The sequence below is a fragment of the Emys orbicularis genome, chromosome 4 (genome assembly GCF_028017835.1).
Source record: "Emys orbicularis isolate rEmyOrb1 chromosome 4, rEmyOrb1.hap1, whole genome shotgun sequence".
In the NCBI taxonomy this organism is placed as follows: domain Eukaryota; kingdom Metazoa; phylum Chordata; order Testudines; family Emydidae; genus Emys; species Emys orbicularis.
In genome coordinates, this window is record NC_088686.1 from 142,136,950 (window position 1) to 142,154,594 (window position 17,645).

The following is a 17,645-nucleotide window of genomic DNA, read 5'->3' on the forward strand; positions in this document are numbered from 1 at the left end:
GTTTTGTGGTCAGTTGGGGAAAATGCGTGTTTTTAAGACAAAGGGAGTGGGAACGGAGACGGTAAAACACTTCTTGCTCCCTGCAGTGCTACTATATAGATATTACATATATACACACACTACAATAGAGATATAAAGTAATCTTGGCTTTTTCATTCAAGCGCTCTAAACACTGGCTTAAAAATAACTCGCTCAATCTTTTCTTCACAGATGTGCATTTCTTCCTAAAAATATGACTTTTCTGTAAAACTACATAGACCAAACTCTGCTCTACCTTACAGCCATGTAATCCCCATTGAGTCCAGTGAAGTCATACAAGTATAACTGGGAGCCCAACACATTTAGTTTCCATTAAATGCAAGACTGATTTTCAAAGAAGCCTAAAAGAATTCAGTGGTGGCTGGTGCCTAACTCCCTCCGGCTCCATTGAAAATCACAGCATAAAGGATTTATTTTTCCTTTACCAATTTTTTTGTTACACACTTCCATAGTCTATTGGCAAAGCAGCAGATCTTAGGAGCTGGAGTATGGTGTAGTTTAATATCACAGAATTATGTGGTTGGATACTTGAAGATCTGAATGATGGTCTGAGGACTTTATTTTGTTTTTTTAAACATGAACCGCCTAGAGCATAAGATAAATATCAGGCACACTGAAACACATAAAAGGTGCGCAGCAGTAGTGGCAAGGTCACAGTTCAAGCAGCAATAAAATGTTTGAGTAAAGCGAACAGTTTCTGTTGGGGCTTCGCTTTCCTAGTGAAATGCCCTTTGACTCAAAAATACTGTTTTAGATAATGTCCGTGTGTATTAAAGGTAGGATGCATTGCTGAGTGTAAGATAGGTGGAGTAATACTAAATTACCCAGCTTATAAGCAGGTACTTGTATGTATCGGAGACAACTGAGTGTGGCCAGCTGGATGGCTTGTGGCATTTGACACATGTCCACCTATGCCTGACTTTTACAAGTCACACTATGTCTCCCCTTTTCCAATGTTTGGTTTGGGTACCGAGCTATAGACCCTGCTGTTATATGCCTACAAGTGACATCATGTGATTCTTTGCAGACCCAACTAGGATCGTGAGAGGGCCAGAAGATCTGACTGTAAAGAGGGGCTCCCTGGTTCGATTAGACTGCCGTATAAAACATGACTCTACGCTGAAACTCACAGTCACCTGGCTGAAAGATGATACGCCTCTGTACATTGGAAACAGGTCTGTGCACTGCCATATGACTGTATGTCTGTAGTTACATGTGCCTTCTGTCTCCCAAGATAGCACTACTCTTCACTCTGTCTTTATAGGATGCTCGTTTCAAGAGCCAGTGCATATAAACAATTTGTCTGGTTTCACAGCCCAGACGGCATTTCCCCCATTCAACCAGGAGAGGGAGAGTATGCATAGAATAACCAGTGTCCCTGTGATTCAACACTGAGTGGTACTACACTTTTGTGGTGTTAGTTACTTCAAATGGAAAGTGACTAGCTAGTTACACAAGACTCTTTGATCTCAGGTTTCAATATAAAAAAGATGGAAATCAGTGGGTTTTTTTTTTTTTAAAGAATCGCAATAAAGCATTTTGGTTTAATAACTACAGATTATTTCAGAATTAATACTTGTCTGCTTTGACCTACTGTGCCAGTACAATTGCAGTTCCCCTTTCCCAATCTCTGTCTCCCATCTGGAGAAAAGGAAATGAGCTTTTGATCATGGGACTCAGACTGTTCCCTGGTCGCAACTTTGTTCCCAGAGAAGAATCTGATTTTATCTCCTGGCCTGCTATGATTATTTCATCTACTTAGTATGTGTAGCTACACACCACTGTAGAGATGCTGATGCCGTGGGAATAAGTTCAGTATGAATACCTGGTTAGATCAATTATGCATCTGCCCTGGACAAAATATACAAAAAACAACAAACAGAATGAAAAGTACATCCCTGCCCTGAAAAATTTAAAACATGAGTCAAACCCAGCTAGACTTACTCATGCAAATAGTCCTATGGAATCCAATGGAACTATTCACATAGGTTAGGACGAAATCCTTCAACACTATATGTTTTTGTTATCAATTGTATCCTTTCCAGGATGAAGAAGGAAGATGACGGTTTGATAATCTATGGCGTGGCTGAAAAAGATCAAGGAGATTATACGTGTGTAGCCAGTACTGAACTGGACAAAGACTCTGCCAAAGCATTCCTCACCGTGCTAGGTAACCATTCTTCCACCTGAATTTACTACTAACCCAGAGATTGGAGCCTCGTCAAAAACAAAGTAGTAGAACTAAAGGCATTGGTTTGTTAGTACAGACTGATTTTTAGTGTCATGTTCTCACAGCCAAACTTGGGTAATGCATAATCAGACACCGCGAAATTTAAAAAATGTTTAACATTTAACGTAATCTAATACGTTTGTAGGTCAAGCCCTTGTTGTCATAGCTGTTGGTGGTTTTACGTAGGTTTGCTGTGAGCTTCTTAAGCAAAGTGGCGTAATAAAAATGGTTAGTTTCTCCACCAGTGTCTTAATGGGGCTCAGTGAATACATGCAGCCTCATTTCAAACCTGCTCTAATGTTGCAATTGAACCTTCCAGTTCAGCAGATACTGAAAATAAAGGAGTAGCGAGGAAAAGACAGAATACATAAGGAGAATAAGCCAAGTTGAAATTGTCGTGGAAAAAGTCACCCACGCATTGATTTTAGTTCAGACTCAAGCCTGAGGCCAGTTTATTGCAATACAAACCAACGCGTTGGGGTAGCAGGCCGAAAACTACCACCCCTAGCACAGCACGCAGGCTGCTTTTATTCCTTCAAACCGCAAGCATAGTACAAATAATATGTCATTTGCGAGTAATAAGAGTTGGGGGTCTGTCCTCTTTTCCCAATACCTTCCTAATCATTTTACGAGAATTGGGTGCATATTGGGTGGGGGGTTTCTTGGTGGTTTTCCGCTATGGGTGGTACTTGGCACCAATTGGGGATGTTTTTCTTGTCAAGGTACATATTATTTTCCGGGGTTTTACGGCTAAGGGCATAGGGGTTTATCACAGGACGCCCAAAGAAGATATATGAGTGGCTAGTTTGGCAGTTAGCTGGAACTACAGGAGAAGTTAGCCTTTACTAGAAGCAATTTCTTCATGAAAGCGGTTATTATATTTCATAAACAAGCGGTTATTATGTTGCTGAGGCCTTCCGCATTGCTCCCTCCCCTGGTCATAACCCTTGACCGAATTTGGCAGGGAATTGTACAGCTTAGTCGTTCAGGCCCTGGCCTTTACTGCCTTTTGTAAGGGCAGTCAGTATATCGAGCCTCTGTCAGAGGGCCTGATTTTGGGCCTTCGGTGTTACTTTGGCTGTCATAAAGAAGGCCACCCAATTCTTTTTCTACAGAAAGACTGAGCTGAAAGGAGCTGAGAGGGAAAGAAAGCAATTCTTATATGGAGCCAACAATGTTCAAACATGGGTGCCTAAGGTTAGGCACCCAAATAAGAGGTCTGCTATTCAGAGGAGTTAGACATCTGCCATTCCAATTGAAGTCAACAGGAATTCAGGCTGCTCATGACCTTTGAAAATCAGGCCCCTTATTTAGATGCTAAGCTATAGTGGGAGAGAGAGGAAACATGTCCTGTCCCTACAGGCTTTGCTCTAGGTGGAAGTGGTAATGAATCTCTCCCTTTTTGGCAGGGGAAGGAATGGATTTAAACTACAGGGGAAATGGGTTTTATAGACTGGAACTGGGTTTGTGGCCGTTAGACCTACTCTCAAACTTTAAACTCCATGTGGAGGCTCATCTACCTTTAGTTCTCAACTACCAGAAACCTCTTGAAGAGCCTGTTTAAATCAATGTTGAATGTATTGCTGGCTCAGGCCTCACAATGCCCTACTACACTCAGCATGCCATAAGAATCCTGCATCCCTAATAGCTCAGCTAAATTTGATTTTTCCATTTTTTAACACAATTGTATTTAAGCTAATTAACTCATTTGTTTCTCCCATGCGCAGCCAGCACAAAATGGATTAGAGATTATGGGAGCCCTTTGGGGTCTCTAGGGGAGCAGGCTATAAATACTGATGCTCACTAGGTCCCACACTGGAAGGGAAATCCTGGTGGAATTGGCCTCTGTAACTTGTTTTTACTACATGCCCCTTTGATAAGCCAAGTTTAATCACTAAACTAACTCCATTAACAGCCACTCTCTTACCTTGCAGCTGTCGTGTCTGCTCCAACTAATCGTATGACAGCCTTACCCAAAGGTAATCACTACTAATCAGTTTGGTTTATTGAAACCCTTTTATTTGTATATGCTTTTTGTTTTGTTTGGCCTTTGCAATAACTCCAATGGGAAATGTAGGGGTTGAAAAGCCAGAGTCTGATGCTCCAAAGCCTGCTATGGTAAGTTATTTCTAAGAGTTGTCACAACTAACCATGAGCAGAAAGCTGCTGTGGTATGTTTGTAATGGTTGTCTGGGTGTCAAGGTGCAGTATGGTATAGCACAAGAATATCACTCACTACGGGCAAGGTGGCAGTGGCAGAGTGAGTAAGACCCTGAAGGGGAGGTAGGAAACCTGGTTCTGCCACTGATCTTCTGGGATGTTGGCCAAGTCTCTGCCTCGGTTTCCCTTTCAGTAAAATGGGGATGAAAACAGTTAGTTGCTTGCATGGCTTCTCTTAATTAATGGCTCTCTCTAAAGGGAAGGTGACCCAAGAGTGTAGTGTCTTATGACATGACCTTGCTCTACAAGAAAAAACATGGTTTGTTTTCCTTGTCTTTTTGTTAATCCACCAGCCGTACTGTATATAACCCAGCATGTTTTTCCTTAGGTTTGATGCCTTTGTTCTATATGCGCACACCTCTTTCTACATTTGAATGTAGTGGTTGGGCATTGCCAGTCCCACCAATATAACCTGGAAAGGCCACCTGCACTCCCCCAAAGGGTCCTGATGAAGGGCACAAGAGTGCTACATTTGTTCAGATTAAGAAAACACACTTGTCTGCTAAGAACTGAATGGAAACAACTCCTGTCACATGCAGCCACTTCCCAAAGAGCCATCAGCTGGCAATGACTTTCTCACTGCTGCCTATGAGAGTTAGGCAGAACTCTCAAAGGCACCCAAGGCATTAGGTGTTCAGTTCTCATTGACTTTCTGTGGGATTGCCCAAGGAGCCAAACTTTGGTTGTTACTTTGCCAATAGAACGACCTGAGCGGCCTCGTGACCTGGAGCTGACAGACCTGGCGGAAAGGAGTGTGCGCTTGACATGGATACCCGGTGATGACAATAACAGCCCGATCACAGGTTGGTGCTCACCTCTCCCCTCTGTAACCAGGCTGTATTCATCAAGCTATTGTTTTCGTTAACAAAAGTCTGTCTTCCTCTGGGAGTTGGGCGAAACCCTGCCATTAACCTGACCTCCCACCTCTCTCCTGTCTAGATTACGTGGTTCAGTTTGAAGAGGACAAGTTCCAACCTGGGTTGTGGCATAACCATTCCCGTTACCCAGGGAGCGTGAACTCAGCTGTTCTGCGCCTCTCGCCCTATGTCAACTACCAGTTCCGAGTGATAGCTGTGAATGAAGTGGGGAGCAGCCTCCCCAGCCTTCCCTCTGAACGATACCATACTATTGGGGCAAGTAAGTACTTGGAGTCAAGTTCCAAGTAACTCACCGTTGGGGCTTTGCTCTCTGATTGGCTTTCATCTGTCGTGTCAGAACTCAGACACTAGGCGAGGGTTGGCTAGAGTTTCTATTACAAGCCCATTTTCCATGGGTGTTGAACTCACAGGGCCTGGTACTGTAAAGCCAGAGTAATGTGACTGAGAGCAGAACTTGGTCCATGTACTAACAGGTTGGGATGAATCTTGATGTATTTGGTTAAGCCCTGTGCACAGTGGCAAAATTCAAGATGAAAGAGCGAAGGTGGGTAATTTTTCCAGTGTAAGCCGCTTAAAGGGGGGTATTCCTCAAACAAATCAATCTTTCCATGATGCTGCAACTGCAGAGGAGGAAAATCCTTCATCCCCTCCTCCTGGAGGAAGCTTAGAAGCATATTTGAAAGTTTGACACTAGGGCTGTTTTCACTGCAGCTGGCAGTGTCTTCCCCCAGCCCAGGTAGACAAGCACATGCTAGCTCCCCTCAAGAGAGCACACTGAAAAATAAGCAGTGTGGACCCTGCAGAATGGGCTGACCAGGGAGGCATGCTCCCAGGAACAGTGTAGATATACCCTCAAGGATCTATTATTGTAAGCTGCCAAAACTGCCAACTCCCTCCACTATTCCCAAGTATTGGCAGAGATCCCAGAACAGGCTGGGTGTGCAATGCAGATCAGTACAGCTCATTTTTGAGTGCCCTGTGTGTGTTTTCAGTGCTGCAGAGAAAAAAAATCATATTTCTAGTACAAGGTACTTATGAACCTAAATCTCTGGGTTTTTGGAGTGTTAAGCAAAATGGAGTGCCCACAAAATATGGCTCCCTTCTAATAGCTGCCTGGGACCTGCTCTTTTCAATTACATCCCTCAGCTTCTGATTCACAGATGTCATCGATTACTCTTGTTCAGATTTACTTTACTTAACACCGAAGGCACCTTCTAAATGGATAGAACTAGACCTTTGAAAACAACCAAACTACATGGCCTAACTTTGAAAACTGCTGAGAAACCTGCAGCTTTCCACCTTCCATTGACCTGAATGGAAGCCAATTTGGGCAAATTAGCCAACTCAGTTGTTGTTTTCAATTGTCTTTTAATAACCAGTTTGCTCTGTGCATGGCTTTTAAATGCCTACATTGTCAACATTGTAAGGCAAGGTTTTTATGTGGATTTCAGGTCCAGAAATCAACCCAACAGGAGTTCAAGGAGCAGGGACTCAGAAAAACAACATGGAGATAACTTGGACCGTGAGTTTAATTTTTTTACTACCCCTTAGCTGAGGGTGCCAGGGTCTGTAAAGCCAGAGCCTATTTAGATCGAGAAAACATTTTATTTCAATGGGGTTAGTTAAAACTTTCAACTTCTGGCTACTTTTAAGTCAAGATGATCCTGCTTATTCTTTCCCCTTAACCACCAAGGGCTATTACCATTCAGAATAGTTAGAGTGAGGAAGTGTCACATGAATGCTAGGATTACTCTGTGCTTCAGCCCTTTTAAGGTGAGCATATTTAAATCACACCTCATGGTCTCCCCCTTACATTCTAGGTAGCTGCCAGAATAAATCAATTCTCATGCAATTTTGATCGGTGTTTATTTTAATAGCCCCCAGAAAGACATTCCAAAGAGCTTACTCATTTTAAGACATGAGTCTAAGGTGAAGGTTACACAAGTACAAGCATGTGATTACTCAGTTCAGAAACAGTGACAATATATATAATTTTTAAACACCATTGTTGACTCACTCCTTGCAGGCACAAGTGATAGACAGTGACTTCTTCATCCATATAGTGAATGAGGACTACTTTAGTCTTCCTGCAGAAGCCTGCTCATACAGTGTACTCAAGTGTTAGCATTAGGGATGAGGTTGGTCTCCAAGATCTGTTCACAGGAGTGGAAGCAAAAGAAAAGTTGTTAGATTACACCTGATCCTCAAGGAACTGCCCCTCTCTTGCCTAAACACTGCTTCCAATTATTCTTTCTGATGTTGTTCATTAAGAGTGACACTTGAAGGCAAAGTGTCACTCTTAAATTTTCCAGGGTACATAAAAAATTACTCTGTGGCTTGCTTCTTGAAGGAAGCCTGAGAGGAGGATAATTATATAGAAGTTTTCAGAGGACAGACTTTCATTCCTGAAGCAGCTGTACATCCTGCCTGGACCTACACAGCTGTCACCAGGAATTAAGCCAAAGTCTGGTGTGAGGAAGGGATATATTGCAACTTTTTATTCATGTCTGTATTATGCAGTGTAAATATACATAATACCTTATTTATCTTTTTGTCCATTAAGCCACTGAATGCAACTCAAGCTTATGGGCCCAACCTCAGGTACATAGTGAAGTGGAGGCAAAGGGATACACGGGAGAGCTGGAGCAATGAGACAGTGAGAACCACAAGGCATGTTGTCTGGAATACACCCATCTATGTGCCCTATGAGATCAAAGTGCAAGCAGAGAATGACTTCGGGAGAGCTCCAGAGCCTGACATTATCATCGGCTACTCAGGGGAAGATTGTGAGTATTTTCCTACCCAGAGCTATTAAGTATTACTGGGTGGGGGGGAAGAGAAAAGTGAAAGTTGTCAAGCTACCCTCTCCTACTGGAGATAGAAAAGCTACACTGCAGCTCAGGGGGACACCCTTAGAGCCATGCTTGGTGTCGCAGCAATCCAGTTCCTGGTGATTGGAGGAGGAGGAGACGACGCCTCTTCAGGTTCCATTCCTAGCTCCGGCACCAAATATCTGTGCAGTCCCAAGCCAAATTACTTACAGTCCAGTTTGCACAAATGGAGGTCATCACTTCTGAGAGCGATGCGGGCAAGGAGGTTTGAGTTTGGGTATTTTGGCCCTTGGATGAAAGGTACAGCTGGGCAAAGTACTGTGTTGAACTTAGAGGTGTGATTGCAGCTCTGGTAGGCTTTACCCAGGGTTCTGAGAGGACTTGTGCAGTCACATCTGTATTTAGCCACACTAGCAAGATTAGAGCTAGTATGGGTGCCTACTTGAGCTGCAAGTAACTCCTCCCCTCTGCTCTGAGGGAAGCATAGTTTAATTACATGATAATCTTGCATGCTGGTCAGAGGGAAATCCTGGATTAGATTGCTGTGCCATGGCTTTAGAGAATTAAAACATACCACTATAGCTACTTGTATGTTTATCTCCTATTCCTTTCCTCTGGGCTACTGGTTTCATTGCCTGCAACAGATAGGGGCTCTGAACTGTAACAAATTATTATAGGGTTTATTTTTTAAAGAGAAAGTATTTTAGTTCCATCTCTACTGCACCACATGACTGGGAGTCTCTTGGCTTGAACTCCTGCTGGGATTGTTGTTGGGGCTATGGGTTCAGCACTTCTGAAAAGGAGCCCCATAAGAGGTCACCTGGAATAGCACAAGGACCACCTCCCACTGACTAGATGAGCTCAGAGCACAAAATATGGGTACTACTACTACCACGAAAGGGAAAATAAATAACTCAAAATCCTACTGTCCCTGGGTCTGCCTCTTGAAGCTTGTGGCTAAGAGCAGGGAATAGATAAAGAACTTAAAAAGAATACAGCTATTGTGTTACACACACATTACGGCAGTGCTGTGATGCTGCACAGTTGACAGCTTTCAATGCCTTAAGGTATTTCTCTCAGTTTAAAGTAGATATTGGGGACTGTGCATTTAGGTTCCACAGGGACCCAAATACACCTGAATGTGTGTCTTGCTGGAGCTAAACTAAAGTGAGATTTGGCCTTGAAGAGAATTCTCCAGTTCTTGGAAACAGATCTCACATTATTTAGCTCCCTAAATGACTGGGATAATTATAAAAAGATGGGAAACAATCTAAGTATGAACACTAGATCCTGAACATGCCCCTAGAGAATACAACGTGCAATGGGCTAAACTACTGGATAGGTTTGTTCCAATCGTTTCCCCTCTAAAGATGCTAACCTTATAAGTGCTTTTACTTCGCTCCCAAGCCTCCCTGATAACAGTACATTTACCTTCAGCTTACTGTTCTTCTGTGTGATTCAGAGTGGCCAACATCTGCTTTTGACCTAGGATGAAAGACAAAAAAACAAGCAGTTATCCTGAACATTCTTGGGGGTTAATACATGGATAAGCTGAGCAACATCTTCGTGGGCTAGTGTGGCCTTAGTTTTTTCAAAGGCTTCTCAGGCACATAGCTGGGGCTGCTTTAACAATAGCAAATTAAATTTTGGGTTTTGTGGCCATGCTGCTGAAAGACTTTTGTACAGCTTAGCCATTGCAGGGTTAGCTCTGTATACCCGGCAACCATTAGAGGCCATCAGAGTTTAGTTGCATCACTCCCTGGGTGAGCACACTAGAAAGAGCTGATTCCCCTGGTATTGTGTAACTAAATGGTGGTGCAGAAGAGTTTCCTCTGACCCAACTACCCTGTGCTAAGTACCATTTATAATGTTACTTTGTTCCACAGGCTTTTTGACTGACATGCTGCAGTGCCAATCAATATTAGAGCTGTGCAAACTCTGTGCGTAGGATCTGCAAGCTAGATCCTCAGGCACTTCACCCATTGCTAGAAGCAAATGAGTCACAGCATGGTTGCTTGGAGGCATCTTCAACCAATTCAAACCTCCAAGGGACCATACCACTCCCTCCCTGGGATAGGCCTTAGGAATCTCTACTTACCTTAGGGGTTTTCAGGGAAGTATTAGACATTCACACATTTTCAATTTCCTCTCCTACTGCAAAGTGCACTAGTGAAAAATGTTTCTAGAGGGGGGGGGGGAAATCCTATTGGCCTTTAAGGGCTGCTCTGTCCTTGGTCCTGAAATGAACAGACTATCTTGTCTAAAGCTTCACATAACTGAATTCCTATTGCAAAAGTCTTTAACCAGCAGTTTCTTTCTGGCAAACTAAACTTGGCTCTTGCTTTGTTGGAGTGGCATCTGTAGTTCAGGGATGGCTTTACTGTGAGTTATGTATTGTCTTTGATTGTTTTACAATGTCTTATTGCCTGGTTTCCCCTCCCCCCCCCCATAAACTGGTTGTTTGGGGGAGCAGTTTCTGCCACAAGAAAAGATACAGTACGTTTTTCCAGTGTTTGCAACAAGCTCTCCTGTTCTAGTGATTTTTGTAAACTGTTAACGCTTGCATGTTAAATACATAACCTACTAGATTAAGGCTAGATGACCATAATGATCTTTTGTAGTTTGACCTCTAGCATGGAAACTTGCCCAGTGACTCCTGCATCTAGCCCTAATTTATTACAAATTTTCTTCCTCCAATAATTTCCAGCTGAGATTTTCAACAGTGACTAGTGATTGGGGTGTCTCACTTAACACCTTTAAAAGAACCTGATTTTCAGAGGATAGGTATGCTCCATCCTTTCTGAATCTAATCTCTTCTAGATCCAATAAGACATCCCTAATCACTTTTGAAAATCTTTGCTAGGGATGTCTGTTGTGATACGACAATGGGTGGGTGCAGTAGCTTCAAATGAGTATTCCAGAAATCAGAAGTTCTTATACAAGCTACAGTGAAACCAAAGCAAGTGCACTTCCCCATTAGAAAGCTAGTCTGTACTGAGTGAACAACCAGATCTACTGCAGGCTCTGGCCATTCTTTATCACTACGTGAAAGCAAAGGGTTGTTCTGCTATTGTGTAGTGTGGTGGCAGTTGTCCCTTCCCCTCTGGGTCCTAGTAAGGCCGGATTACTGCCTCATATCAGGGGAATTAGTGAATCAGGTGCTAGCCCCTGACCCTCTTGGCAGGGAAGAGCACCCAACAGTCTAGGGGCTTAGAGCCTCAGGCAGGGCAGAGCAGAGCACCAAGCAGCCTGTTGTCCTAGCTCTGGCAGACAAATGTAGGCCTCTTGGCCTATGGTGGGGAGGCTGCCACCCCAGGCCCATCCTACTCCACCAGGTCCCTGCCCAGGGCCCTAACAGTGGAGGAGTGTCTACCACTAGGTTAGTGGAGATCTGCCCAAAACACCCTGGCCTGGATTCAGGCAAACCCAACCCAAAATCAGTCTAGTGTCTATGGGCTACTTCCTATTTCCCCTTTAGTTCCTCAGCTCGCTGGGTGTCCTATGTCTCCCTGGGGTAGATAGCCAGCAGCTCCTCTGGGGTCAGCAGTGAAGTCGGAGGCCTAGCAGCAAGCAAGATACATCTGTCTCCTTCCCAAGCTCAGCTCCAAGTGAGCTGGAGGCTCTAGCTTTTATACTTCCTGTCCCACCTTTCAACTTCCTGTGAGAGGGGTAAGCCAGGCCTGACTCCACCCATCCAGGCAGAGGGTTCCTCCCCCTCTGGGTCAGAGGAGTCCACATGGCCTCACTACATTTTAGTACACAAAGCGAGTGCTGCAGGAGGCAGCTAAGTTTGTGGCAGACTGTCACAGTCCTAACCATTAATTGGAGCAGAGAGGTGTGACAGATCGCTTGCTCCTCAAAGTAGCTAATCCATTGTAGAGGCCTGAGAGAAGTGCTGATGTTAAATGGATCAGGAGCGACCGCACAGCAATACCAAGAATGGCTAACAGATTGTAACACCTTTCTTTCCCTCCTGGGGAGGCACTGCCAGGAGCAACCCATGTATCCCATAGATTCAGAACGTACCTGGTCAGAAAATCTCAGGTGTATCAGATTAGCCTAGATGGTGAAGAGGACAATCACTTAAGGACACTGTGCCAGATCCTCTGCTGGTGTAAATCAGCGTAGCTTTATAGACTTCACTGGAGTTCCAGTTGACACCAGCTGAGAAGCTGGACTCCTATTCATTTGCACTGCTCTATCATGCAAGTCAACTTGCACCTCATTCTGTTGGTTTCTGAATAGAGCACACAATTTAGACAGACATGCTTCCAAGCTGTGCTACAGCAGTAGCTGCATTCAAGGCATAAAGGAGTGGAGATTCTTTAAAACTAGGAGGGGAGAGGGCTAGCCAGTTTAAAAACATATGCAAACATATGTCTGGAAGATGGAGCCAGCTAAAGTGTGGCTACATCAGGGTTTACCGGGTAATTGTTAAATGGTCAACGTGTTGCACTACCGCTAGATGCACTGACCCAATGTTGCTGCTTCCAAACTGCATAGTCTTGTTGGATTGTGGACACACTGGATCAGCTCCTCAGCTGGTGTGTAAATCTGAATAGCTCCATTGGCTTCAGTGAAGCAATACCAGATTACACCAGCTGAGAATCTGGCCCATGGTGTTTCATCATGGTTGAACATGAGCTATTGCCCTTTTCAAAATCTAAAACTCCTAAAATTAGCAAGCTCTTGTTAAACAAGGAGGTAATTCCTGTATCTGGCCAAAAAAAGAATACTAGCACATCATGGGAAACATTTTTAAACCATTCTCTTTAGAAAGTTGGCTGTACTGACTAATGGGTAGAGCAGAAGTCTCTGAACAGAGATTCTTGGACTGGATTCCCAACTCTGCCACTGACTGTGTGTGTGTGTGTGCGGGGGGGAGGAGGGTGCACCTGAAGTGGATTTTGACCTCTGTGCCTTGGATATGTAATACTTCACATATCACAGCTCCCTGCTAGTGTAGGAAAATACTTTGAGATCTTCAACTGAAAGGTGTTAGGGAGGTAAATATGTTCTGGATATTGCTTCTCCAATTGCATTATCTGGGTATACGTGGGACCCACATTCATCCCTTGAGTAAATAAGTAGTTTATCCAAGAACTCTAGAATTGACTGGCTCCTGCTCTTTTGTTGCATCAGCTGTGGAAATCCTTGAAGTGTGACAAGCTTGTGACTACGTTGGGATAACTGCACAAGTGAGATCCTGTCTTCCTGCAAATATTCTAACATAGACAGAACTGCTCCTGAATGCCACAAGGTGGCAGCAGGGCCTTTTGAGAGTCTGATGAGATTTACCCCAGGACAACTATAGAATGAAAAACAAAATGCCCCAAAAACCTGCCTAGCAGGAATCGCAGGAGGTAAACTTCAGAAAAAAACGGGGTGTAGACTACTGTTGGAATTAAAAACAAACAACCCAATGTGTGCCTAATCTACACTTTGCTTTATTCCTGAATGCTTAGATCCCAAGGCTCCCCCCACTGATATTAAGCTAAAAGTAATAAACAGCACAGCAGTCAGTCTCCAATGGAGCCGAGTATACCCGGATACCGTCCAGGGACAACTTAAGGAATACAGAGTGAGCAAAACCAAATCGTTTGGATACTGACTATTAATACAGCTAACCTTGCTCACAAAGGGTGACCTGGAAACATGGCCAGTATGCAGTGGGGATGACATAAAACAGTAAATTGGGCCTAATAACCTTGGGTGCCATCATTCTGTGGGCACATTAGTGATCATGCCTCGCCGTTCTGGAAGAACACCTGTGTGTTGAAGACTAAAACACCCAGGCTCACTTTTGTTTAATGACTGGAAAACAAGATCTACGGAGATCTTGTTTGCAGGGGCTGATTTAGAGCCAGATTCTGCTCCCATTGAAGTTCAATGGCAAAACTCAGGACTTGAATGAAAGTAGGATTGGGCCTTCTAATGAGACTTTGTCCTGCCTATGCAAACATGCACAGCCTAATGTGTGCTATTGATTGGAGTCTTTGCTCTTAGTCAGAAAAGAGTCTGTTTGGTGCCCACATCACTGAGCCCCATACTAGGGTTCAAGGACTACATGGGCCATATAAACAGCACTACCTTCCCGCACCCCTAAAGGTAGCCTCTGCTAAGCAAGGTTGGGGCATTGCTGCTGCTTGTATTCTACCTAATTAAGACAACTCCTGTCTCTAGAACTGTTAAGTTCCATCCTTTCATCATTATGCAATGTGCATGGTTTTCATGGGAGAAGGGAGAGGAGAAAGAACCCTCTGATACCCACACACTGATTTTTGTGTCATCCCTAATGTACACACAGTCTTAATAAATGCTATCTGGATTTGCCCTGGTCAAGATTTAAAACAAAACCATACTAACTGAAAACTAAAGAAAGTATAGAGCTAAATATACTGTATACTCATTGCAACAACTGTTCTTTATCAAATGTATGCGCTGCTAATAATCTCACATGTGCCAGTTGGAGTGCCTGATCACAACAAGCAAAAGTCTGGACTTAAGCAAAAATCTGATAGAAAGAGCTTTTGAGAATTTAGCGATCTATGTTGGTGGCATATTCTGTACATGTTCATACTTTTCAAATCCAAGAATTCAGTATTCATAGAAAATTCTTTGAATTCTGCCTTTGTTTTCATTACTCTTGTGCACCACTGTATATCTATTTTCTATCTCAAAAAAAAAAATCTATATTTGTAGGGATTTGAATCAGCATCTTTTCAAGTTCAGACTTTTAATTGTGCCTGGACATATTAAGCCTCTTCCTTTCTTTATAGTTAAAATTTACTAATTCATCTGGAGGGGTAATGCTCTCTGCCTAGAGCGGAGGACTGGGAACCAGAACTGTTGGGTTCCATCCTGATCTCTGCAGCTGACACACTCTGCGACCTTGGGCAAATCACTTAGCCTGACCGTTCCTCAGTTTCTGCATCTGTAAAACGGAGATAATATTACTGACCTACTTCCTGGGCAGTTATGAGGCTTAATTAATTGTTCTAAAGCACTTTGAGAGGCAAAGAATTGTTATGCTTTATTAATGAAAACCAATTGTACCTGAATGGGAAAAGCTTCACTTGCCCTACATATTTCTTGAAGGCCTATTTCTGGAGAGAAAGTAGTTTGCTGAAGAACCTGTGGGTCTCCAAAAAAAGGCAGTCTGTGGGTTTTGTTGGAGACCGACCAAGGGGCATAGTGTCCCGGCTGTTTCCTTACAGCAACTACAAACTGGAGATGGTTGTAGTCAACGGGAGAGGAGATGGGCCTCGGAGTGAAATTAAGGAGTTCACAACACCTGAAGGAGGTAGGTTCTTCTGGAATTTTCGCAGGCATACGCTGTTATATGCTTTGTGCACATGCTGGGGAAACTCTGCTCCACAGTACAGACCTAGAGCCTTAAAATTCCTCCTGCCCTGTATGGAAATTCCATAGAATGACACCGATCCTGTTTAAAAATGAACAGAACCACCTATCCTGTGCAGGACAGGTGCAGCTCTAAGGCTCCAAAGCTGTTTCTCTGCCTGGAGCACAGGTATGTACATCTTGCTGTAGCTCCTAATGGCAGAGCTACCCATAGAATCATAGGGTTAGAAGGGACCGTAAGGGTCATCTAGTCTAACCCCCTGCCAAGATGCAGGATTTGTTGTGTCTAAACCATCTGAGACAGATGGCTCCAGCTTCCTTTTGGAAACCTACAGTGAAGCAGCTTCCACAAGCTCCTGAGGCCTCTGTTCCATTGTCCTGCTATTCTTTATAGTTAGGAAGTTCTCCTCCGATTTAATCTAAATCCACTACACTGTAATTTGAAGCCATTGTCTCCTCCTGTGGCAAAACAACTTTTCTCCATTTTTTTGTAGCAGCCTTTCAAGTATTTGAAGACCGCTATCATGTCCCCTCTTAGTCTCCTCTTTTCCAAACTAAAGAGACCCAGTTCCTTCAAGCTTTGCTCATATGACTGCATTCTATCCCTTTGATCGTCTGTCACTCATTTCTGGATCCTTTCTCTACATCCTTTTTATACATTGGTGACCAAAACTGGACACTGTACTCCAGCTGAGGCCTACCCAGGGCTGAGCAGTACTACCACCTCCTGTGACTTGCATGCTATGCCTCTGTTAATTCAATCTAAAACTTTATATTTTTTGCAGCAGCAGCACAATGCTGACTTATGTTGAGGTTGTGATCCACCACAACTCACCAATCCTTGCCAGCAGTACTGCTGAAAAGACAATTACCACCTATTCTATATTTGTGCTTTTGTTTTTTCTTCCCTAAGTGTAGCACCTTACATTTATCTTCACTGAATTGCATTTTGTTGTTTATAGCCCAATTCTCCAATGTATCAAGATCCCTTTGAATTTTAGCTCTGTCCTCCAGAGTGTTGACACCCCCCATAAGCTTTGCATCATCTGCAACTCTGATCAGTATGCTCTCTATTCCTACATCCAGGTCATTTATAAATGTTAAACACCCAACCCAGACCAGATCCCCGTGGAATCCCTCTTGAGACCTCCCTCCAGTCTGACATCATTCCTTTAATAGTTACTCATCTGTATGATGAGTTATTCCAGAATAGCTGTTCCTGATTAACACCAGGCGTGGATGCTCTTATCCCAGAGTAACTGTATCTTACTCCTAATTAGTTAATCCATTTCCAGAGTGGATTAAAACTAGTTCAGAATAAGAGCATCCACCCATGGAGTTAATCCGAAATAGATGATCCACATTAAATTTACACTCTACCTGAGTCTGAATGAACTTCTATGTGTAGACAAGTCCTTAGTTCTTTTTATCTGTAAATTCAAGACAACTTTTCTAAGGACTTTGGTGCCTGGGAGGAGAGGTGCTGGGCTGACTTCCCTGGAGACTGAAATGCTCTATTTATCCCCACACAGGTATGTGCTGCACCATACAAGTGTTCCAACCCTGATTAGGAAGGACCATCCCCAGTAGGGGAGATAGTAGTTTAGTCTCCATGTGATTTGATTCTTGGCTTCTCTTTCAAGGTTGCCTACAAGGGGATCAGTTAGGACCAGTTGTGGTGAGATTAAGGATGGGGACACCATCACAGCTGGACTGAAACCCAGCAAGTTTATTTCACACAAACCTGAGCAGGATTTGAACAGAGACTAGCCCTGTTTCTCTCATAAAAGGAAGCTGTACAGGGCCAAAGGGCTGGCATGCTCCACCATGGGAGCTTTGACTGTTTGCAGAGGGGTTGTCTGTCCCAGTGCTATACTTTGCCCTCAGGAGTGGCAAGGAAGGGGGCCAAGGTTTTGAGGTACTGACGTTTCCAAAGGCCAGCAGCACTGAGTCAAAGTACAAGAACATCCCAAAAAGGATGAAAAATAGGCCAAAGCCCACAACACCCATGCCACTCTCTGCAACAGATGGAGGGTTAGTGATTAGAAGTGCAGCAGCCAGAGGAACAATGTAGTTACTACAAAG

General features: G+C 43.6%; 1 protein-coding gene across 8 annotated transcripts in view; it reads left to right on the forward strand.

The window, feature by feature from the left end:
* The window catches only part of NFASC (neurofascin), a 102,311-nt gene that overhangs the window by 34,767 nt on the left and 49,899 nt on the right, over positions 1-17,645 (forward strand). For 3 of the 8 annotated variants that reach the window (XM_065403581.1, XM_065403582.1, XM_065403585.1), the window contains 8 exons: positions 1,067-1,214; positions 2,085-2,209; positions 5,191-5,292; positions 5,429-5,626; positions 6,819-6,889; positions 7,931-8,153; positions 13,664-13,779; positions 15,297-15,501. In XM_065403581.1, the coding sequence (XP_065259653.1) occupies positions 1,067-1,214; positions 2,085-2,209; positions 5,191-5,292; positions 5,429-5,626; positions 6,819-6,889; positions 7,931-8,153; positions 13,664-13,779; positions 15,297-15,501 (1,188 nt within the window). Of the gene's footprint in view, positions 1-1,066; positions 1,215-2,084; positions 2,210-4,203; positions 4,249-5,190; positions 5,293-5,428; positions 5,627-6,818; positions 6,890-7,930; positions 8,154-13,663; positions 13,780-15,296; positions 15,502-17,645 lie in introns of all 8 variants that reach the window. The other 5 variants (XM_065403579.1, XM_065403580.1, XM_065403583.1 and 2 more) reach the window with 3 other exon arrangements.